The following is a 23500-nucleotide window of genomic DNA, read 5'->3' as shown; positions in this document are numbered from 1 at the left end:
CCCTCACCCACAAAGAGTGCTGGCCTGTGCACCCTGAACCACAAAGGCCACGCAAGCCTGTGCACAGTTCACCCCACTATCTAGCTGGCCAGCCACCGCACTTGAGTGGTTTTAATCTCCCCATGTGGACTCTGCAGGAAGGCATGAGAGCTGGGAGCACAGAGTAGTCACTCGAAGCCCACGTAAGACAAGTCCACCTCTGGTCTGGGGACCCTGTAGGTTCAGCAGTGTGCACCTCATTTGCACCGTTCTGTGGCCATCTTGATTTGAAGCCAGCACTTCGGGAGCTGCATGTTCTAGGGTTGTGGTAGCCTGGCAGCCCTGCTAGTCCTCAGCGTTGCCCTTGGGTGGAGGTTGGCTGAAAGAATCCCTGCCGCGTGTGCTCCGGCCTGACTGAGCTTCCCCAGGGCAGAGTTTCCTTGTTTATTTTAGGATGACTGGTTTACTATCAAAATCAATCTGTGGTCTTTGTATGTCCACCATTGTCATAGTTTTATTATCAAATACAATCAGAAGTAATGCTTTCCAGTGTAAATGAGGGGGAACAAATCAGAAACTCACTTCTGGAAATGTCATGAGACACTATGTACGTGCGTCCAGGCGCACGGCCAGGATTCTTCACATAACTGAGTTATTTATGTGGGTATGGTATTTGCTACAAATATAGTCACTGTTTGTAGAAAAAATAGGTTTGGTAAAGAACAATATAGTGCTTCTGAGTGCTAGATGTCTTCTGGAAGCTTCAAGTAGCTGTTCCTGGAAAAAATTTCATGTTTCAGATGTATCAAGATGAAGTTTATTTTTACTTAGCTCTTAATATCACCAGTGTTTATATAAGGCTAGAAAACATAAAATTCAAGTGCCCTAACATTAATTTCATGTGACCCACTGTCTTTACCAGTTGCTCGCAGTTTCAATGTGGTATGGTACAAGTAATTGCTAGTTTTGGTTACAGTGCTACTAAAGCATGGAAAGACCCAGTTCTTTGCCTCATTTCTATTCACACAAGTCAGAGACATTTGAAAATACAGAGCATTATCTGTCTGTTGGATGGACTCAAAGGTAGCAGTAAGCCTGCCATTATTCACTTCTCGGGAATTGGTTTTACAGTAGCACGGCATTGTAATTATATACACAAACTTGAATTTCACGTGACTTTGAGATACCCAACCAAGTGACCTAGAAGGCGCTTGTTTTTACTTACCCTCAACAAATCACAAGCAAGTTTTGTGACAAGCTTATATAACTCAGAGGTGTTACCTGAAGTTTGAGAAGCTCCTAAGTGAGGAGGTAGAGATGGTGGAAATCACTTGGTATTGGGTCGGATTTGAGAAGGGGTTGGATTGGAAATGGGGACTAGTTAATCTGTTGGAGAAGAAATGACCTGAATTAATACTGAGACAGAAGGTATGGTGAGGCGTGATGCCCAACCAAGGACTAGTAGATGTCAATCTGGAGGTTGTAGAGAATTGTTGCACGACTACAATTTAGGCATCACTTGCTGGGGGTAGGATAGAAAATGGGAGAGGAACAAGTAGGGAATGAGATTGGGAAGACGGGTTTAAAATGTTCTGATTTCTGAAGGGTCATTTGGACAGCCGGCATTCCCAGGCCTCCCTTGAGAACGGCTGCCACAGTGCTCTGTCATGACTTGTTGCCATTGCCCCACATTGAAGGGGAGGCAGAAGAAAGGTCTCGGCGCACCGAGGGCAAGCCATTGTTTATTAAATGAATGTATAAGCCTTGAAGAGGAGAGGGAATTTCCAGAGAAACAGACTATCAGAGAATGTGGTGTTTTAAGAGCCAGGAAAGACATGCCGTAATAAAATTGGACTAAGTCTGTGTAGATGTCTTCACTGGACTATGTGGATGTCACATTAGAAAGTGAAGGGCGACCATCACAATCCGTCTCATGGGCTAAAGCCAAAAAGTTAATAGGAAATGAGAAATCAAAACAAAATACAGCTTTCTCTTAGAAAGTACAATTTGGATTATTTTTTATTAGGTAGTTCACGTACTTGGAACATAGCACATGCTATTAGAGAGCGAGTATTGGGGCAGGGGGGTGGGGGTTGGGGGGTGGGGGATGGGGGCAGTCAAATTTTACCAAGCCCAGGATTTGGAGAGAATGTCTAGAGAATGTAGCAGAGCCTGGTGCCACCATCAGGTAAGTGTTGGACTGTTAACCACAAGGTCAGCAGTTCAAACTCACTATCAACTCCACGGGGGAAACACGAGGCTGCCTGCTCCTATAAAAATGTCCAGCCTTGGAAACTATATAGGGCCACTGTGAGTTGGAATTGACCAGTGATTTCTAGAAAATAGTATGTAAACAGTTTAAATATTTTGACCCTGACAAGGAGATAGGTATACGTCTTGTGGCTTATTCTCATCAGCAAGTTTCGAGAACACTTGTGCAAGTATATCCCTCTGGAATTCAAGTCCCACAAGAAATGGTGCGCTTGGGTTTGGTGTTTTTCACTGAGGAACACACAGTGTATGGATTGGAGGTGGGATGGTTAAGGCTAGGGGGTTATTTCTCAGCCAGATTATTGAATCATGTAATGGGGCTTATGGCCCGAATTTTTAGGATGTGAAATATGGTAAAACACCACATGCAGTGTAATAATGTTTTAGTAGACTTTTAGGATGTACGTGTCCTGTGTAAAACATTTTTATTCTTCTCAAAAACTCGCCATCAAGTTGATTCTGACTCAGCGACCCTACAGGACAGTGGAAACGCCCCTGCGGCTCCAAGACCCAGAATCTTCACAGGAGCAGAGGCGTCTTCCTCCTCCCGTGGGACGACGGGTGTTGAACAACTGCCCTTGCATTTAGCAGCCTGGAACGTAGCCCCTGAGCCACCAGGGCCCTGTTTAATTCGTACTCTTAGTTGAGTTGAAGTTTGAGAACCACTGAATTAGGGGTGGATATACTGAGTAAGTTGAGGATGAGTAGTGATTAATAGTGATCTAAGAGATTTTGATATCTAGTTAATCCCGAGGTAGGGATGTGAGGTGTGATGAGATTTGTTGAATAATTTCTAGGACATAGTATGCAGTTCAGTATTTTGTAAAAGATGAGTATACTGCTGGATTATTCTCAGAAACAAGTTTAGACAAGTCTTCCTGCCCTGTTCCAACTCCCACAAGAAATGACTTATTCCTGACCACAGTGCCCAATCTTGTACAAAAATGGCCTGTATCAGGGCTATTGAGGGTATGCGCCCCTCTAACTGGTTTAGTTACATCCCTATAGGTAAGTAGTTTGTCATTTGGGGAAAATTTTACTTTGTTAGTTTATTAGTGCCAAGATCAATTAGCTCTGTTTACCTTCAAGTTACTATTCTGATCAGTTGAATTTTCTGTGCAGCCCATCCAAGGACTAGCTTTGTCATGATCCCCTAACTTGCCCATGGGCATCCACCTCAGTTAACCTTTTCCCATCTCTCCGCACAACGGAGGGACTCGCTGTCCGGTGCTACTGCACCATCCCACAAAGGTTACGTTTGAGTCTACTATAGTCAATGTGCCGATCCATTTCTTTGCCCTGATGTCTTGTTATTGGCCCGTAAATGTGATTATTCTTCATCTCGTTTCTGTTCGGCTCTGCTCTTCTAATGAGAGTGTATAAGAACTAAGGGCACCCAGAGGGTTTGTTATTTGGTCCCCAGGAGTTGAGTCAATACTGACCCAGCGACCCCCTAGGGCAGGGGAGAACTGCCCCTTGTGAGTTTTTGATACTGTTTATGGTACTAGAAAGTCCTGTTTTTCTCCACCGGAGTGGCTGGTGGTTTCAAACTGGGCCCTGAGGATCACAACCTAACCCATAACCTCTACACCACCCAGAGCTCCCTCGGGAGTTTGGGAACCCTAACAGGAAGACACTCCGCGAGATGAGTTGTCACCGTGGCTGCAAAATGACAATTGTGAGGATGGTGCGTGACTGGACAGGGTTTTATTGTATGCTGGGTCATTATGAGTGCCAACTCACTCGATGGCACCTAACTACAGCATAGGCAAATTATATATGCAATTTTTTTGGTGGTGGGGCATATAGTGTGTGTCCCTCCGCAGCGATTTCACGGGGATTTCGGACAGGACTGTGTACTATAGGTTTTCCTTTTATATTTTTTGTAACCATATCAAACAAACAAAATGCTGTCATCTAGTCCATGCAGACTCATTGCGACCCCTGTGGGTTTCTGAGACTGACTATTCATGGAAGTAGAAAGCCCAGTCTTTATACGAGGAACTATCCAGAGGTGAAATACGGTGGTGCGTTTCAGGGAGGTGGTCTATGCAGAGGTGAAACGTGGAGTGTTTGTTTCAGGGAGGTGGTCTATGCAGAGGTGAAACGTGGAGTGTTTGTTTCAGGGAGGTGGTCTATGCAGAGGTGAAACACGGCGTGTTTGTTTCAGGGAGGTGATATATGCAGAGGTGAAATGTGGAGTGTTTGTTTCAGGGAGGTGGGATAAGGTTGGGTTGACCGTTGTTTCTCTTGAGCTTCAGCTCTGTGAGCATCATGACATGCTTTGTACCAAGTAAACACCATTGTTTCATAGTTTACTCGCTATTTTGGCAATCTGCTTCCATCTAGATTCTTCACACTCTTATTTGCCATTATTTCATGAGGTTAAGAGCATGGTTGAAATTGACTTTGCAAAAAAATACTATCTGGAGGCTGAGAGGACTGTTTCCCCTGCAACTATTTTGGAGGACTGGCATGTGGTTTGAAGAAAGAGACTGGTCCCATTGATCTCTTTCCACTGCATTAAGCCCATTCCAGCTCAGAGCAACCCTTAAAGATTAGAATTGCAAAATCCAAATACTACGGAGGGAATGGTGTCACAGCTTAAATTGTGACCACTTAATTGGCAGAAGTCTATGGATGATGGTGGGAGCCCCAAATCCATTTTCAGGGTTCGTGAATCCCCTCTGACCATGGTGGAGGCACGTGGCTAGCTTTGCTATCTATCAGAAAGAGGGTATTGTAAACTTGATTATGGCAGATATGATTAGGTTAAAATGTAATACCTGATCATATGATTTCCCTTTGGACCCATTTAAAATTTGTTCTAATTTTCAATATTACTTGCTTTATTCTTTCTCTTGAGCATGTTTTTTCCCCTTTGGTTTATTAGTGTTGTTGGTCTTTATATACATAATATATATACACACACACAAATATATAATATATATATATTTCTGGTTTTTGTTTAATGTTTTCTAGTATGTAAAGTCCAGGAAGGACAAATATATAGAGACAGTAGACAGTAATTGGCGTAATGGCTTATTGGGGATGGAGATGGCGGGGCGGGGAGGAAGGCAGAGGTTGGAGGGAAATTGGGAGCAAATAATGAATGCAAGAAGAAAGAATGTTTTAAAACTGATTGTGTTGATGTTCATACAACTCTTTAAATACCATTGAACTATGGATGTGTATGATACATGAATACCATATGAAGAAAACTATTTTTTTTAAAAAGACTAGAATTGCTCCATATAGTTTCCAAGGATGCAGATGTCTCTCTCCATGGAGCAGCTCTGGCGGTTGAACCACTGAGCCTTTCTCTGGGTTAGCATTACTTCGTGCTGTTAAATAGTAAGGGATGGAACAAGTCTAACGATTGTGATCTCTCTTCCATCCATAATCTTGAGGCAGATAATGTAGTTGCCCCTATTCTTTGCTTCTTGATTTTGAGATGGGTATTGTGGGTTACAATGAATTATACTGTCATCCACTTAGTACTTGGAACTGGTTTGACATAGAAAATGGGACCACTCAAGGTTAGGGGCTGCACAGCACACATAGGACTCACATCCAACAGACATTTACTCCACCTTACAGACATTTTTGAGCACAGCTATAAGCTCAAGTATGCATGTAGGTTCAGAGGAAGTTCCTGTGTTCATGAAGGTTAAGTGGGATGACAGCTAATAATATGAAATATTCTACTCAGTGAATTAGAGGGAAATAAGAGTGACTGGGAGGCTGTTTGAGGTTCAGTGGTCAGGAGCAGGGTCTCCGAGGGGGCGGCGTGTTTAGGCAGATCTGAAGGATAAAAGGAGCCAACTACAGAAAAATCAGGGAAGAATGACCCATGCAGAGGGAATTCCCACCACCATCAAAGCAACTGACTGATTGCGAGCCTATGCACAGAAAATAATATTTCCATAGGCCTGAGACTGCAAATCTTTAGGGGAGCAGACAGTCTCATCTTCTGTCCAGTCTTGGTAGCTTTGAACCATTGACTGGTTAGCAGCCAATCAGTGCAAAATCCCAAGGCAGGAATGCACTTAGCGTGTTGTCAGTGCCGTTGAGTCAATTCTGACTCACGAGGACCCTATGTACGACAGAAACACTGCCCAGTCCTGCGCCGTCCTCGCGATGTTGCCATGTTTGAAGCTATGGTTGCAGCCGTTGTGTCAAGCCATCTCCTTGATGGGCTTCCTCTTTTTCAGTGACCCTCCACTTACCTAAACATGATGTCCTTTTTCAGGGACTGGTCTGTCACTAGTATGTCCAAACTATGTGAAAGGAAGGCTTACCATCCTTGATTCGGAGGATGTACAGCCTCCAAGACAGATGGGTTTGTTCTTCGGGCAGTTCCTGATGCGTCAGTATTCTTCACACTTGCCGTATGAGGCCAAAAAGAAGGCCGGGGTGTCTAGGGTTTAAAGAGTGAGAGCAGAGTAGAACTAGGTGAGGTCCGAGATGGAGACAACCTGACCACATGAGTGGTACGGAGTTCCACTTAAGGGATTGAAATAGTAGCACAATTACTTTAACGTCCCTGTGGATAACGTATTGTGAAAATGTAGAAGTAGAAGTTGGGCCAGGAAACATAGGAAATCCAGGGCGGATGATCCCGTCAGGACCAGTGGTGTGAGTGGCGATACTGGGAGCACAGAGGGAGAGTGGGTTGGAAAGGGGGAACCGATTACAAGGATCTGCATGTACCTCTTCCCTAGGGGACGGACAACAGAAAAGTGGGTGAAGGGAGACGTCGGACAGGGAAAGATATGACAAAATAATAATTTATAAATTATCAAGGGCTCATGAGGGAGGGGGTAGCGGGGAGGAAGGGGAAAAGTGGAGCGCAAATGTTTTGAGAATGATGAGGGCAATGAATGTAACAAATATGCTTTACACAATTGATGTATATATGGGTTGTGATAAGAGTTGTATGAGCCCCTAATAAAACTATTAAAAAATAAATAAAATAAAAATAAAAAACAAGGAAGTTGGGCCAGTTAGGAGGTTATCTGTCCAGGTGGAGATGATCACTTGCATAGTGTTTGTTTCATGAATGAATAAAGGGAGAAAAGGTAGGTCCAAACCAAAACGACCCTCACTGCCACCAAGTCAGATCTGACTCATAGCAATCCTACAGGACAATGAAACTGCCCCTGTGGGTTTCCAAGAGTCACTCTTCACAGGAGTGGAAAGTCATGTCTTTCTCCCTCCGAGTGATGGGTTTGAATCACTGACCTTGTGGTTATAGCAGCCTAACGAATAATCAATATGCCACCAGGGCGCCTGCACTATGTACCAAAAGGCACTAGAACTATTTAGTATGTTTTTGTCCAAACAACTTCAAACTTCCTGTTAAATGTAGAAATATCCATAATTAAGATATTTGTCTTTAGCTAATTAGACAAAGGTAACAGGCGCTTCACTAACACCATTGCTCCATTATATCTGGACAAATTTGTGCCATGCGGTCAGCTTCTGATTGGACAGAGCTGACTGGAAACATCAAACAAGCAGAAGAGCTGCAGCCACATTAGCATACAAGCTTGCTGATAACCCTCATCTCGTCACTACAATGTTAGTTAAATCAGAAGTTGGTACTTCCAGTGTACTCAAATGATACAGGAATGGTTAAGAGTGTCTGAGCTCTTCTGTAGTACCAATAACTAAGGTAGAGATGGTGACACAGCTTCCCAAGCTTTGGTAAGATTGAATTTGGCTACTCAGTTTCTGTTGATAATTGAAGCCTCTCTATTTCAGTCTGCTTTACAAATCCAGACTAACTCCCACTCCCTATGTATACTCTAGGGCCGAGAGAGGATTAGGCTCTAGAAAATGACTTGCATGACGTTTTGTCTGGAGGGCATGTAAAGTGGATGCCATAGTTTGAATATATGCTGCTTTGGCTGCGTTAGGCACCTGTTTTGTTTGAAGTCACTAATAGCTTATGTCATAATCATTTACTGACTTCACATTAATCTCTACATTATATTTTTTAAGATTTTAAAATCAGAAATTTTCAAAGCTTGTTTCAGTGATGAATTCTAATCCTCCAGCTCTTCATGTAACCCCAGATGGCCCTCCTTTACAACAAACTCGAGGTGTAGTCCATCCATCCTGTATAATTTTTTACATGATATTGTTGACCTTAAAGGAGGAAAAAAGAAATGAAAGTAATTACTTGGTTTTCAAGTAGATGTTAAGACTAATTAGAATCACAACTGGCAAAATTATAGATGTCAGACTTTTGGCAAAAATCTATGAAGAAAAAAATGTATGAAGATTGTGCAACTTTGTGTGTGAGTACACTAAACTGCTCGATTGCCTTGTTAAGTGGTAAATTTTGTGACGTATGCATTATATCAATAAAAAAAACACACTGAAGGGTTATAAGGCACTTTGCATTGTTGGTTTTTGCTTTTGGTGGAAGGACCTTAGCTGTTGTCCACTCTATTCTTCAGCAAATCTGAAATGCCCTTTTGAGAACTATCTTTGCTCCAAAGGTGAGTGCCATCCTTTGTATGAACAAAGGACTGTTTTCTGGCCAAGTAGACTAGTTTTCTAAGTTTCAATAGCTTGTTCAGAAACCAACACCAATGCCCACTGCTGTCGACTGGATTCCATCTCAGAGCACCTCTATGGGACAAACCAGAACCTCTCCTCAGGGTTTCCAAGAATGGCATCTCTAAGGAAGCAGATCACCCATCTTTCCCTGGGGATGCAGCGTAGCATGCTTCTGGCAATGATAGAAATAAATCATGTGTTCTTTGTAGGAGCCAGCATTGCTCTATGCCACTCACCGCTGACTCATGGTGACTCTTTTGGGCAGGGGACAATTGCCCCGCGTGAGTTTCCAAGACTAACTCTTCAGAGAAGTAGAAAGCCTCATCCTTCTCCTGAGGGGCTGGCTTTATGGTCAAAGAATAAAAAGGTTATATACTTGATCAATTGGAGGTTTGTGGGTGATTAGTAGTTCTATAAGAAAAAGGGATGAAATAAAATTTCTAACCACCAAAGAGTGTATTTAAGCTTTAATGGATGATGCGGAGTGTATATAGATTCTGTAAGATACATTTTAAAGCGAGGTGACAGTTTTATTTAAAAATGCCTAAGATACTCTGTTACATTCATCCATTGCCATTATTTACATTAAAAAACACTTAACCATTCTTTTTTTTTCTTTTCACTTAACCATTCTTGATGCCAAGTTTAAAATATAGGGGAAGTCTGTTCATTTTCAAAATTTATCCAGTGAGGTAAGAATGCAAGAAATAGTTGAAAACCATTAGTGTTTGATACATGCTCATCACAACTTTAGTGATCTTGCTCTTTATCCTTGTTAAAATATCAATTGACATCTAGTTGATTCTGATACCTGGTGACCTATGTGTGTCGCAGTAGAATTGGACTCCCCAGGGTTTCTGATGGCTGGTTTTTCAACTGACTGCTAGTCCTGAGAGGTCTTGGAGTCAATTGCAACCTCCAACATCCTAGTAAGGAGACTAGTGGGTTAGCGGTTTGCACTACCCAGAGACTCCTTTAGTCAAGTTCTAAAAACCAAACTCACTTCCGTATAGTTGATTTCAACTCATAGCTACCCTATGGGATAGGGTAGAACTGCTCCTGAGGATTTCCAAGACTGAAACTCCTTATGGGAGTAGAAAGCCCCATAGGAGCTCCAAGGAGCCACTGGTGGTCTTGAACTATCAGTAGCCCACTCTGCCACCCCGGCTCCCTTTAGTCAAATTAGATTAGTCACTGAAAACTCAACTCACTGTCACTGAGTCAATTTCAATTCTGAGTCTATCAGCTTGGTATCAGCTCCTCATTTTCCCCCTCCCTCCCTGCTCCCCTCTTCTTCATGAACCCTTGATAATTTATAAATTTTTATTTTGTCATATCTTACACTGTCCAACATCTCCTTTCACCCACTTTTCTGTTGTCCATCCCTCAGGGAGGAGGTTATATGTAGATCCTTGTAATGGGTTCCCCTTTCCAACCCACTCTCCTTTCACCCGCTCGGTATCGCCACTCTGACCACTGATCCTTAAGGGATCATCTGTCCTACATTCCCTGTGTTTCCAGTTCCTATCTGTCCCAGTGTATATCAGGGGCAGCTTTTATTCTAATTATTTTGGATGCTTTTTCTTTTCTGATATTATAGTTGTATAATTTAATCTTCCTTCTTTTTTTGCTCATCCAAAGTTCAGATCCACATTTGAAGCTCAGCTTTAGTATCCTTATGGACTTTTCAAGGGAATTTTTCTTGTTCTCAATTTTCTATGTCTTAAAATTTATTTTGATCACATGTTTGTCCACTGTGAGTTTCCGAAGGGACACCTCAGATACTTGTTGGAAAGAGAAGAAATATAAGTTTAAAAAATAATAAAAGAAATAATTTTGTATGTCTTCCAGGGCTTTGAGGGTTAGGCGAGATCCTCAAAAATTGAATTAATTTAAAAACTTTTAGCGTAGTATAAAGATATGTTAATATAAGATTCTTTGATGATGGCAACAAATGTACAAATGTGCTTGATATGTGTGGATTGGTATGTATGGATTGTGATAAGCGTTGTATGAGCCCCCAATAAAATGATTTTAAAAAAAGAAAGAAAGAAAATGATGGCAAAAGAAAAGATTCTTTAAATTTTTCACTCATAGATTTCAGATTTTTCAAAAGTTGAACATTCAGTTTTAATCTTAGAATGTATATTTATTCATTTATGATATAAAAGAAATTTTCATGTTTTCATTTACTGAAAGGGGAAGAGTTCAATTACTCAAATAGCTTTAATCTTGTCCCCCTTTCAAAGTGTGTGCGTTTTAAGCCCCAATTTCATGAGATTGGCAGTTACTTAGAAAAATTCAGACACACAGCTGGGCATGGCCTGACTGCTTGGCTGTCCCTGGGGGTGCGTAGCAATACAATTACAGCGACAGCTTCTGGGGAAACCTGTTAGCCCAGCTTTACAGATTACTCAGCCGCACATGAGACTGTTTTTAAGCACCAAGTGACTGGAAAAATCCTGTCTTCCGATGTCAAGTTAGTTGAAGGAGGAAAACAAAAACTCAAGAAAAGACCAAGATAAGACTGGGGGTGGAGTAACGCAGCCAGGTTTGGAATTCTGTCTGCAGTCCCCAACTATTGGGGAGTGGAAGGTCTCATGACAGACAGCAGAAGTTCATTGTGTGCTCTGAACATTTTCGCTTCTAATTTTTATTTATTGTGCAAAAGAGTGCACACACACACACACACACACACACACACCCCAATCACCAAAGCAAAACAAGTTCATGAAAGAATTGGATCTTCCCTTAGGATCGATAGCTGATCAATAGTTTTACAGACTCTAAGTTGTTTGCATCCTAAGGATTACAATGTACTTCTGTTCTACTGACCGCCATATTTGCTTCTAACCCCAAGTACTTACCTGTCTTATTGAGAGACATTAAGCACTAAGCAAGATATTGTTTAGTGATATATAGTAATGCATACTAATTACACCTAACTCCTGTAGTGGTTACTTATTCGGCTGTGATCCTCAAGGTTGCTATTTCCAAACCACCTGCAGCACTGGGGAGGGGGTGGGAGGAGATGGAGGTGGGAGGTGGGGTTCTACTCTTGGAAACAGTTACAGTCTAGCAAATATGGCGGGGTTGCTATGAGTCGGCATTGACTTGAAGGCACTGAGTTTTTGAGTGTCAGGAAACAAGGAACCATGGTGAGGTTAGGCTGCGATCCCGAAGTCCATCCCGGACTGAGGGAAAAAGTCAGGGTTTTCTACTCCCATAAAGAGTTAAAATCCCAGAAACCTGGAGAAACTCAAGGGACAGTTCTACCCTGTTCTGTAGGGTCCCTCTGAGTCGGCATAGACTCATTGAGTTTATTATTATTTAGGGGTCAGGAAGAGGAGCCCTGATGTCATAATGGTTACGCATTGGGCTGCTAGCTCAAGGTCAGCAGTTCAAAACCATCAGCCGCTCCGCAGGTAAAAGACGAGGCTTTCCACTCCAGTAACATGATAGTCTTGGAAACCCACAGGGGCAGTTCTGCTGTGAGTCAGAATTGACTCGGTGGCAGTGGGTTTATGAGTCAGAATCAACTCAATAGCAAGGAGTTAGTCAAGTGTCAGTGAGAGTCATTCATTCCACTTAGAAGCATTTATGTGTTAAACTTCTGTGTTGTTAGCTGCCATGGCGCCGTTCTGACTCAAAGCAGCCCCATGCACAGTGGAACCAGACAGCCCCCGGTCCTGTGCCATCCTCACAATTGTTACGTTTGAGCCCCTGGTTGCAGACACTGTGTCAATCCATCTCGTGTGGGGTTCCTTTTTTCCACTGCCCCGCCATTTTACCAAGCATGATGTCCTCCTCCAGGACTGGCCTCTCCTGACAAGCCTTTTAGGATTACAAAGCATCAACTATGCTAGAGGGTGTGTGTGTGTGTGTGTGTGTGTGTGTGTGTGTGTGTGAGAGAGAGAGAGAGAGAGAGACGGAGAGAGAGAGAGATTCATGTATGGCTTAAGTGAACCTTCTGATTGTAATAGATACTCATAAAACCTGCTGAGTCACCAGGAACTTTTTCGAAAGTACACATTCCTGAACATTCTGTTCTTAGAGATGGTGTCCTAGATGGCTCTTTTGTAGCCTGCTGGCCAGGTTTGTGTACTTTGCATGAAATGATCTCTTTTCAGCTATGTAAAGATAAGCAGCCTGGGTGCCAGGGAATGCTATTGATACTCATCTGACAGGCGATATCTCTGAAAGGTAAGCACATCCTAGGGTGAAACCTGAGAAAAGACAGGTCATGCCTGCCCAGTAAAGAGGGAAGGTTCATAGGGCCCATTCAATTGGGGTCCAAGTACTCCCGCAATTAACACCACAAGTAACACCATAATGGGAATAATTGTTCATTTTATTTATGATGATGATTATCGTTCTGTTGGTCACGTGGTGGTGAAAGTGCTTGGCTGCCACCTGAAACGTTGGCAGTTCAAACCTACCGACTGCTCCTCTGAAGAAAGATGTGGCAATGTGTGTCTGTCAAGACTTGCAGCCCTGGAAACCCTAAGGAACCAGTTCTACTCTGCCCTGGAGGGTCTTAAGACTGAAATGGCTGGAAGGCAGTGGGACTGGTGGGCTCTTCTTTCGAGGTGTGATAATGTTTAAGCAGCGATTGCACACAGTACCTACAGGGCCCAGGCAGGTAATGCAAACACGACTGTGGAAGGAGGTTGCAAATGGGGTTGCTCGAACCCTCTGTGGGGCCGCCAAGACAAATCAATCGTAGCCTGTTGCCAAGCCAAGTCCAGTATTTCTAGATGCTCCAGGCGCCAAGAGAACCTAGAATCCTGGATTGTTATGCGAAGGCTCAACAATTTAAAATGTTGGTTTCATGAAAAAACTAAACAAAACACATCTTTGGGGCACACTTGGCCCAGCTGCCACCAATTTGCAATGTTTGTTTTAGAACAGTGGGTGCCTTCAAGGCTGGTCTCAGGAACAGCAGGACCCATGTTACCTGAGACTTTCGCAGAAATGCAGATTCCCAGGCCTCGTGGGACTCAGCATCTCTCGGGCGTGGCGCTCAGTAGTCTGAGCTTCAGCGGGCCTCTGTGTAATTCTCACGTACGCTTGTCTCTTCCAACCACTGCTTCAGCTCTGGAGGTTTCCATTGCAAATTGGAAGTTTCCATTGCAAATTCTCTCAGGAGATAGTGATAAAGACCTAAGTTCATAGAATTTTCCGTACATTTATTGATTCTGTTTTTAATATCAGATGCATATCGTTTTCAGATGTATGTATCCTTGAATTATTTGTGTTTGCCCACACCAGGAAACACGATAATTAAATCGAAGATCTTGTTCCTTTTCTCTCTCTTTGCTTGCTGCAGCAGCAAAGAGTATTGCAAATCAACTTGCCAGCACTTTTTTGCCACATTTTGATTTCCCTAGAACACAGCCTATCAATCCCCAAGTAACTCATAGCGACCCTGTAAGGATAGGGTCGGTTTAACTGCCCTGTGGGTTTCTGAGACTGTAACCCTTTACAGGACAAGCAGCCCTGACTGTCTGTAGCGGAGCAGTTAGTGGTTCCCACTGCTGACCGTGGGGTAGCAGCCCCACTTGCAGCCACGATGCCAAAAGGGCTCCTCTGAGAGCACAGCATATACGCTCATTAAACATATGGCAGAACTGGCTTTCTGAAGCCTCAATTCTAAGTCTCTTCTTTAAAATAACTAAATGCAATACATTTTTTTTAAATGAGGCATACTTCTAGTGTTTCAGAGTTTCAAAATGGAATTCTGTTTGCTGGAATTAGAAATTCCACTTCTAATGACCATATGTGTATTTGACTTAGGTGGTTTTACATAAGCTTGGGCTCCTTACCACTCATCAGACGGTTTATATTTTGATGCCTTGCTCACTACTCTTTTCCTCCATTATCAGCTCATAGAAAGTATTGCTACCTGACCGATGGCCTTAAAGTTCTCATGTCCTTTTCTATATTTTTGCATAGCCCCGCCTTAAACATATTTGTTTATTAGAAAGTGTCTGGCTGATCAAATTAAGAGAATGTTCTTACACTGTATATATATACACAAAAAAACCCCCAACAAAACAAAGAACCGTTTTCATCTATTATGAGAAAATTTTGTGTAGGTCCTTCATAAAATTCTTTAAACTTTAGAATGTTAAAAGTGCTGAGATAAACAGATGTTTGGAATAATATGAATTAAAATAAAGAATACTGACTTTAGAAGCAGAATGAATCTCTTTGTGTTGATCTGTAATACTTAACTTATTAATGAGAACACCCTTGTTGTTCACAGGGTAAACCAGACTTGAATACAACATTGCCAATTAGACAAACAGCATCGATTTTCAAACAGCCAGTAACCAAAGTCACCAATCATCCTAGTAATAAAGTGAAATCAGACCCACAGCGAATGAACGAGCAGCCGCGTCAGGTAAGGGCCTCACTGCTTCTCCAATCTTACTTTCAGACTTAACATTCTGGTCTTCTTGTCAGACAGGTCAATTAATGCTCGTTAAAATGAAATACTTTTAGAAAGAGTGATTTTCTACCCTATGATATGACGTGATTACAGTAGGATAACTATATTACTTTAAAATATAGATAAATTGTTTCAAGAAAAAATTAAATTACCATTATAGTCTTCTGAGGGTTTTTTTTTTGTGTGTGATAATATACATCAGACTTGCTCCTGCTATTTTTGTTTTCTTTTTTAAAGATTATCTTTCCACGAGTCCTATTTCATAGGGGGGTGAAGTAGGTAACTTGTGTTGTGTAGTTTAAAATTATTTTTATTATTTATTTGGAATCAGATTTCTTATTTCATGCAATCTGTTCCTACACTTTTGGAAAACCTTACTGAGGGAAGTTTGTCAGTGCGGCATATTGTCCTGTGACTTCCATTTTTGTACAAAATTAAATGTATTTCCTCGTTCTGTATTGCTTCAAGCTGTGTTCCACCAGATCTTTTCTTAGGGTGCGTGTGGGGTGTGGTCTCGGGCAGGGGTGGGGGTAGCTTCCCTGCTGTGATAATAAGGTCACATCACCTGGGGAGGGAGACTTGACCAAAAGCTTAAACCTTCCAAGTAATCTTACTTATTCACTCCCTAATTGTTCTCCTAAAGTTTAGGTGCTTCCAGAATTTTTAGTGGTATTTGAGGTGAGGGAGTGGACAGAGAAATGTGAGTCTGTGTGGTTTCTTCTCCTCTCCTTTCACTGTCTCCTCTTACCTACGGAGTAGAAACCCGATTTACCTATGACGATTGTCTTTGGCTCTCCGATTCCCGATTCCCCCTTTTCATGTGAATTCTGCTTTTCACGGGCTCCTCCAGTGTGTCATCTCCAGACTTCCTAATAGTTTGGGCCAAAACGTTCAGGCAGTTGCTCTAGAAGAAACGACACAAAGCAATTCCGTTCCAACATCCTCTGTAGTGTGTTTTCCTCTTCAGGTGAGCCAGGGAACCAGAAGATATTGGGAGCCACATTGGATCAGCATCTTGCTATAGCTATCTCAAGATGTGAAGTTCTAAACTTGCTTTACTGTTGGTCCCCAAGAGATTCAACAGGGGCCATGTAAGTGTAACATCCAATGTCAAACAGGAGGACCTGCATGTGCCTTTAGGTTCTTGGCAACACTTAGCTTTTCTTTGGGCCATTAAGCCCTCTGTTGGAGGCTTTCACCTGTGGTTCTACTATTGTATTCAGTAGTAGTTTTAGAACAGTGATTAAAATAGGGAATGACCCGACACAACAGCTGAAGACAAAGCGGGTGAATAAGCAAATGTGGTGAAGAAAGCTGATGGTGCCTGACTATCAAAAGATATAGCGTCTGGGGTCTTAAAAGCTTGAAGGTAAACAAGCGGCCATTTAGCTCAGAAGCAACAAAGCCCACATGGAAGAACATATCAGCCTGTGTGATCACGAGGTGTCAAAGGGATCACTGAAGACAAATGGTTGCATAAGCAAATGTGGCGAAGAAAGCTGATGGTGCTCGGCTATCAAAAATTATAGCATCTGGGGTCTTAAAGGCTTGAAGGTAATCAAGCGGCCATCAAGCTCAGAAGCAACAAAGCCCACATGAAAGAAGCACACCAGCCTATGCAATCATGAGGTGTCAAAGGGATCAGGTATAAGGCATCATCAGAACTAAAAATCTTACCATAGTGAATGATAGGGGGAGTGCAGAGTGGAGACCCAAAGCCCAGTTGTAGGCCACTGGAGATCCCCTTGCAGAGGGGTCTCAGGGAGGAAATGAGCCAGTCAGGGTGGGATGTATCAATGATGAAAAACACAACTTTCCTCTAGTTCCTAAGTGTTTCCTCCCCGCTCCCACTATCATGACACGAATTCTACCTTGCAAGTCTGGCTGGACCAGAGGATGTACATTGGTACAGATGGGAACTGGAAATCCAGGGAATCCAGGGCAGATGAGCCCTACAGAACCAGTGGTGTGAGTGGTGATGCTGGGAGGGTAGAGGGAGAGTGGGTAGGAAAGAGGGAACCGATTACAAGGAACTGTGTGTGACCTCCTCCCTGGGGGACGGACAACTGAAAAATGCGTGAAGGGAGACATCGGACAGGGCAAGATAGGACAAAATAACAATTTATAAATTATCAAGGGCTCGAGGGAGTGGGGAGCGGGGAGGGAGGGGAAAAATGAGGACCTAATGCCAGGGACTTGAGTGGAGAGGAAATATTTTGAGAGTGATGAGGGCAATGAGTGGACAAATGCACTTTACACAATTGATGTATGTATGGATTGTGATAAGAGTTGTATGAGCCCCTAATAAAATGATTAAAAAAAAAAAAGAAATCTCTAAGGATAAACAAGGTGGAAGGTTTTTGCTTTTTGTTTTAACTAATAACACCATTTCACATGGGAAGCTTGGATTGTCTTACTGAGAATAGAGAATATTTACTAAATTCCATTATCATCCTTTCTTTGCCTAATGATGCTCAGTACAGTCTATAAACCCACGTGTTTTGGTTAAAGACTAATTGATTAGCCAATTCCAGGCATTTTAATAGTAATTTCTTTAATTTGTACACCTAAATTCAGTCATAGATTTTAAAATTTTTTATTGAAAGATCATTTTATTGGGAGCTCTTAAAGCTCTTATAAAAATTCATACATCAATTGTTTCAAGCATATTTGTACATATGTTGTCATTATTTTCTAAACATTCATTTTCTATTGAGCCCTTGGTGTTAGCTTCTGCCCCCATCCTCATGACTCCTTGATAAATTAGAAATTATTAGGATTTTCATATCGTCCACTGACCACTGTTTCCCTTCCCCCAGATTAAAAAAAAAGCTATAGTAAGTATATTTATTGAGTGTCTATCTAACTATGTTTAAGGACCCAGACTAGCTATGTTTGTTTTTTTATATGTTAAAGACTAGTTTAATTTTTCTTTTATTTTATGTTTTATGATTTTCTTCTCAAATAAAAAGAATATTTCAAAAAATGAAGTCCCTTTCCTTTGTACTCTTCCTCCCAAACACACACTCTTTTGAGCCTAAGTCTTCTGGAGGTTTACGTGTCCATTTGTGAGGAGTGATGCCGTTGTCTAGCAGATTCATTCTAAAAAAGCTTGAGGCATTTTCACTTTCCCCTGCGCCACCAGACCTGATTTGCTAGGTATTTTCATCACGCTTAGACCTGAATCTCTGCCCCTTCTTATCTTCGCCATAAGATAAAACGACCGCATTCTCATCGGCAAGACTTCAAACTCTAGAAACATGCATTGGGCACATTTATGACAATAGCAGCAGGATCATTTTGACATTCGTGTTTTTAAAAGCACGATTTGTCATCCCAGCTGTTCCAGGTTAGATTCAGGATGTTTAGTAAAGTTGTTCTACTTTGACATGCAAAACTGCCAATGACTACCAAGTACTTGACAAAAAATGCATAGACAAAAGAGGCTTTTCTGAGTTTGCTATATTTTGCTTAGATTTCTTGAATTAGATTGGCAATATAAATGGTCAAATATACACAAGATATAATTCCTTGTAAAGCATTGGATCACGAGGCCTAGAACTAGGTATCTGGATCCTAATCTCGGATATACCTTGAATACAAACCCAACCCAACTCACTGCCATCCAGTTGATTCTGACTCATAGTGACCCTGTAGGATGGGATAGAAGTGCCCCTGTGGGCTTCCAAGACTGTACCTCTTTACAGGAGTAAAGGGCCTCATTTCTAGGTGTGATTAATTGTGAAGCCATTAATGAAATTAATAATTATATCTTGTGTAATAGACATAAGACAATCACACTTCACTTTTATAAAAATATGATTTAGGAATATCTGCTATATTGAGCCCTTGGTGATGCCATGTGAAAACCAGCACTTGGAAAGGAAAGCTTCTTAAACAGAAGTCAGCCGTGGTTTCTGTTTATAACCTTAATTATAAGGTAGAAGTGGGATTTGTAAAATCTGGTTGTAGTGCTCCAACGTAACAACACTTGTGAGGATGGCATAGGACTGGCATGGCTTCAAGCTGTTGTACACAGGGTCACTATTTGTTGGCACTGACCCAGTGGCACCTCCTCACAACCACCATTTGATTGCGAGGGAAGTAGCCAGCCGGTTGTATAGATCCTGTCAGCATATTTGGTGAGCGCTAGTCTTTTCCCTGTATTAAAAACAAAACCTGGAGTTGAGTGGACGGAACTCTACCAACCAGTGGACTAACAGCATAAGCAGTAAGATCATCCACATGGCCGTTATCAGCTAGATAACACACAACACACCCAGGGTGGCTTTTAATCCAATTTCATTGTGACTGTATTGTTCAGGGTGACTTGCAGCACCTGAAGAATTCACATTTCTTTGATGCTGTCATCTTGGCTGTGTTCTAGACTCTTCGTGGCTCCTCCCTGTCTTTTCATCCTCAGAGAAAAGAAGCTTCATCTTTCAGCAGCTTCTTCCTTTTCATGATTGGGACGGAGGGTGCTGCTAGCCTTTAAGTGTATTTGCTAGCTTTTTAATATTAGTTACCTTTCTTACAAAATATTTACTTTTTTGCTGGGAGTACAATGAGGAAGGGGGTTTGAATATTTCATTCAAATCTAGGTTTTGTGTTTTTTTCTTTTGGTTTTACTGATTTCTCTTTTAAAAGGAAATAATCTTTATTTTCTTTCCAGAAGTCAACCTTTCCTTGTCAAATAAATGTTATAAAATACATTAGAAGAGACTTTGCAAATGAAAGGTACATTATTCAAACACGTGCATTTTAAAGACACTGCTGTGTGGAAAGTTTGTAAATGATTTCAGTGTTCAGTTGTTGTTGTTAGCTGCCCAGTCAGTGCTGACTCATAGTGACCCTGCACACAACAGGAGGGAACACTTTTCAGAACTGTAATGTTTGAACCCACTTTTGTAGCCACTGAGTCAATGCAGCTCATCAAGGGTCTTCCACGTTTTCACTGCCCTTTTACTTTATCAGGCATGATGTCCTTTCCCAGGAGTGGTATCTCCTGATGGTAGATGAGGGGGTACCCCCCCCCCCCCCGGCAAACCGGATTTTTTTTCCCCAAAGCTATGTATTGAAATAAAAATAACCACCTTTATCACCTTCAAAGTACTCTCCATTACACTTCATACATTTGTCAAATCTGCAATTCCATTCTTGGAAACAGTTTTCAAACTCATATGTTTGGATGGCTGACAACACCTCCCTCATTTTTTCTTCCCTCTTCTACATTGTCAAATCACTGTCCTTTCATGCCCCTTTGCATTCTCAGAAACAAAAATAAGTCACAAGGCATGAAGTCAGGTGAGTCAGGTGTGTGGGACAAGAGAGGCATGCTATTTTTTTGCCAAAAACTGGTGCACTGAGATGGCTGCGTGAGCAGGTGCATTGTCGTGGTGGCAAAACCAGTTCCCGGTCTGCCACAAATCAGGCTTTTTTGGGTCACACATGGTTACATTATCTTTTCAGAACCTCTAAATAGAAAGCTTGGTTAATAGTCTCACCTGGTGGAGTGAACTCCAAATGCACTACGAGTTGATATTTTCATCCGTTTGGGAAGTTGATGGACCTCCAGAAGGAGGTTTGTCATCAATCAGTATTTCACCTTTTTTGAAATAAGAAAACCACTCGTACACTTGAGTTTTTCCCTTGTAAGCTGTGTTCAACTTCACAAAAGTTTCTGTGGCATTTTTCTCGAGCAGGAAACAAAATTTAAATTGGCCATCACAAAAAATTAGGTTTGAGCAAAACTACTTTTATAAAAAAATTCACTGTGACCCGAGGGAACCTTCCCAGGCTATGCCACTGGGTGCACTAACTCAGAGCAAGTTACTCAATGCTTGCCTAGCGGGAAAAACGCCTACTACAAAAACTCCACTCTGCCCAGCTCAATTCTGGGTATTTTTGGGTACCCCTTCGTATGTGAGACGAACTCTCCCCATCTTCGCTTCTCAGAAGCATTTTGGCTATTCTTCTCCTAAGGCAGATTTGTTTGTTCTTTTGGTAGTCTGTGGTACTGTCAATGTTCTTCACCAACACTATATTTCAAATGCATCAATTCTCCCTTGATGCTCCTTATTCAAGGTCCAACTTTCACATGCATATGAGGCAATTGAAAATACCCTGGCCTGTCATTATAACCTATAAAGCCACTAGTAATTCCAGGAATTCTAGCATCATTTCCTCTTTTCTAACCTCTGAGAGTTATTTCTAGTATAGTCTCATGATCATGTTTTTATGATTAAGAAACATACGTGTAAACACAGAATCCCATAGGGAACTCTCCTCTCTAGGCAGAAAAATTGGCTGCCTGGGCAGGGAAAGGAAGGGATATCTAAGACAGGCTTGAGCTATCTGGTTTGTTTGTTTTTTCCATGCTCTAGATGACAAATTGTTGTGTACTAAAAAGCATTATTCTAATGACGTTGGAAAGATGGCATGCAGCAAGTGTCACTGGTACAGACAAGTGCTATCGGTGTTCAAGAAGGGCGAGGTTACTCTGGGAAGGAGGTTTAGGGAAATCTTTAAAAAAGCTAGAAGATACATGCTAGACTTTGACAATGGAGTGGAATTTACCAAAACAAATGAGAGAGAGAGAGCATTCCAATTAGGAAGAATAGCTTTATTTAGGAATGGGCAAGGAAGAAGGAAACAAGTTGGTTGTGATCCTTCTGTGAGGGGATGTCCCATTGTCTACAGACAGGTTTTGGGTGTCTCAACAATATGGTTTTTGTTTCTTCGTTTGTTTGTTTGGGTCTTCTGATGCGTGTTACCCAATCCCGTCGACACCTCATGATCACACAGGCTGGTGTGCTTCTTCCATGTGGGCTTGCTGCTTCTCTCCTAGAGGGCTGCTTGTTTAACTTCAAGCTATTAAGACCCCAGACGCTATATCTTTTGATAGCTGTGCACCATCTGCTTTCTTCACCACATATGCTTGTGCACCCATTTTGTCTTCAGTGATCCTGCTGGTAGCGTGAGCATCACAGAATGCCAGGTTGTTAGAACAAAGTGTTCCTGTGTTGAGGCAGGGCTTGAGCAGAGACCCAAAGTCCATCCACTACCTTAGTGTATTGCCATATAAATATATGTACATAGGCCAATACCATTTTTTAACGAATTAATGTATTTACATAAGTACACACCTATGTTTATACCTCCATCCATAGCTTTGCTTCCTAGATCTTTCCTCTGTTTCAAAAGTAAAAATTTTAAAAACTCATTTTCATCTTCTTTTACAACCCCAAATAGCATTCTCTTCGAATATTTTGTTTTAATGTAAAGCCCCGGTGGCACAGTTGTTAAGCTCAAGAGTTAAAAGTTTGAAAACGTGAACACAGCAGCCACTCCACACAAGAAATGACTTGTAATCTGTTTCCATAATGATTTCGGCCTACATAACCCATGGGGGCAGTTCTATTCTGTTCTGTAGAGTCAGTATGAGTAGTAATCAATTTGATGACAGTAAAATTTTGGTTTTATTTATCTTGCAAGTCTGAATTTAGAAATCACTTCATGTGTTCAGAAAATCCCTGATACATCGAGCCTGGGTTTAGAGACCTCCTTAGTGTTTGTGGAGCTCCAGCGAAGCTGGGCTGCTAAGTTTAGAAGTTCGAGTCTACCAGCCACTCCAGTGGAGGAAGGTGAAGCTTTCTGTTCTTGTAAAGATTTACAGTCTTAGAAACCCGAAAGGGCAGTTCTACTCTGTCCTATAGGCTTGCTTGTCAGAATCAACTCAATGGCAGTGTTTTGCTTTGTTTCAGTTGGGCAACTACTCTGGTTTAGGAAATTTTCTTTTATAAAAACACAAACCAAACAAACTAACAAACTCACTGCCATCGAGTAGGTGCCAACTCGTAGCCACCCTGTGACAGGGTGAGTTTCTGAGAATGTAACTTTACTGGAGTAGAAAGCCTGTGTGTTTGTTTTCTTTTTAACAAGGAGCAGCTGATGGTTTTTAACTGTTGACCTTGCGGTTCACAGTCCAAATGCATGACTAATTCTCCATAGGGCTCCTACTATTTCTGGGATAATTCCCGTTTTTTCTTGCACCCTCCTCAATTTTCCACATTTTAAAATTTCCCACCCTGCCCTATTTCCCCCTTATTTTGACTCTTATTGGCTATCATTTCTTGAATGAATATTCTAGGATAAGCCTAGGTGTATATCTTGGAGTAGAATTGCTGGGTCATACAATATTCATGTATTCAGCTTTATTAGATACTA

General features: G+C 41.8%; 1 protein-coding gene across 1 annotated transcript in view; it reads left to right on the top strand.

Moving 5' to 3' along the window:
* The window catches only part of MBD2 (methyl-CpG binding domain protein 2), a gene marked incomplete at its 5' end in the record, with an annotated part of 65581 nt that overhangs the window by 21317 nt on the left and 20764 nt on the right, over positions 1 to 23500 (top strand). The window contains one exon of the mRNA XM_004703107.3: positions 15089 to 15226. Coding sequence (XP_004703164.3) covers positions 15089 to 15226 — 138 coding nt within the window. The remainder of the gene's footprint in view (positions 1 to 15088; positions 15227 to 23500) is intronic.

Source organism: Echinops telfairi, unplaced genomic scaffold (genome assembly GCF_000313985.2).
Source record: "Echinops telfairi isolate 266 unplaced genomic scaffold, ASM31398v2 ScPeMD7_7400;HRSCAF=8409, whole genome shotgun sequence".
In the NCBI taxonomy this organism is placed as follows: Eukaryota; Metazoa; Chordata; class Mammalia; order Afrosoricida; family Tenrecidae; genus Echinops; species Echinops telfairi.
The sequence above is the reverse complement of the archived record's forward strand: the minus strand, read 5'-3'. Positions and strand labels throughout refer to the sequence as shown.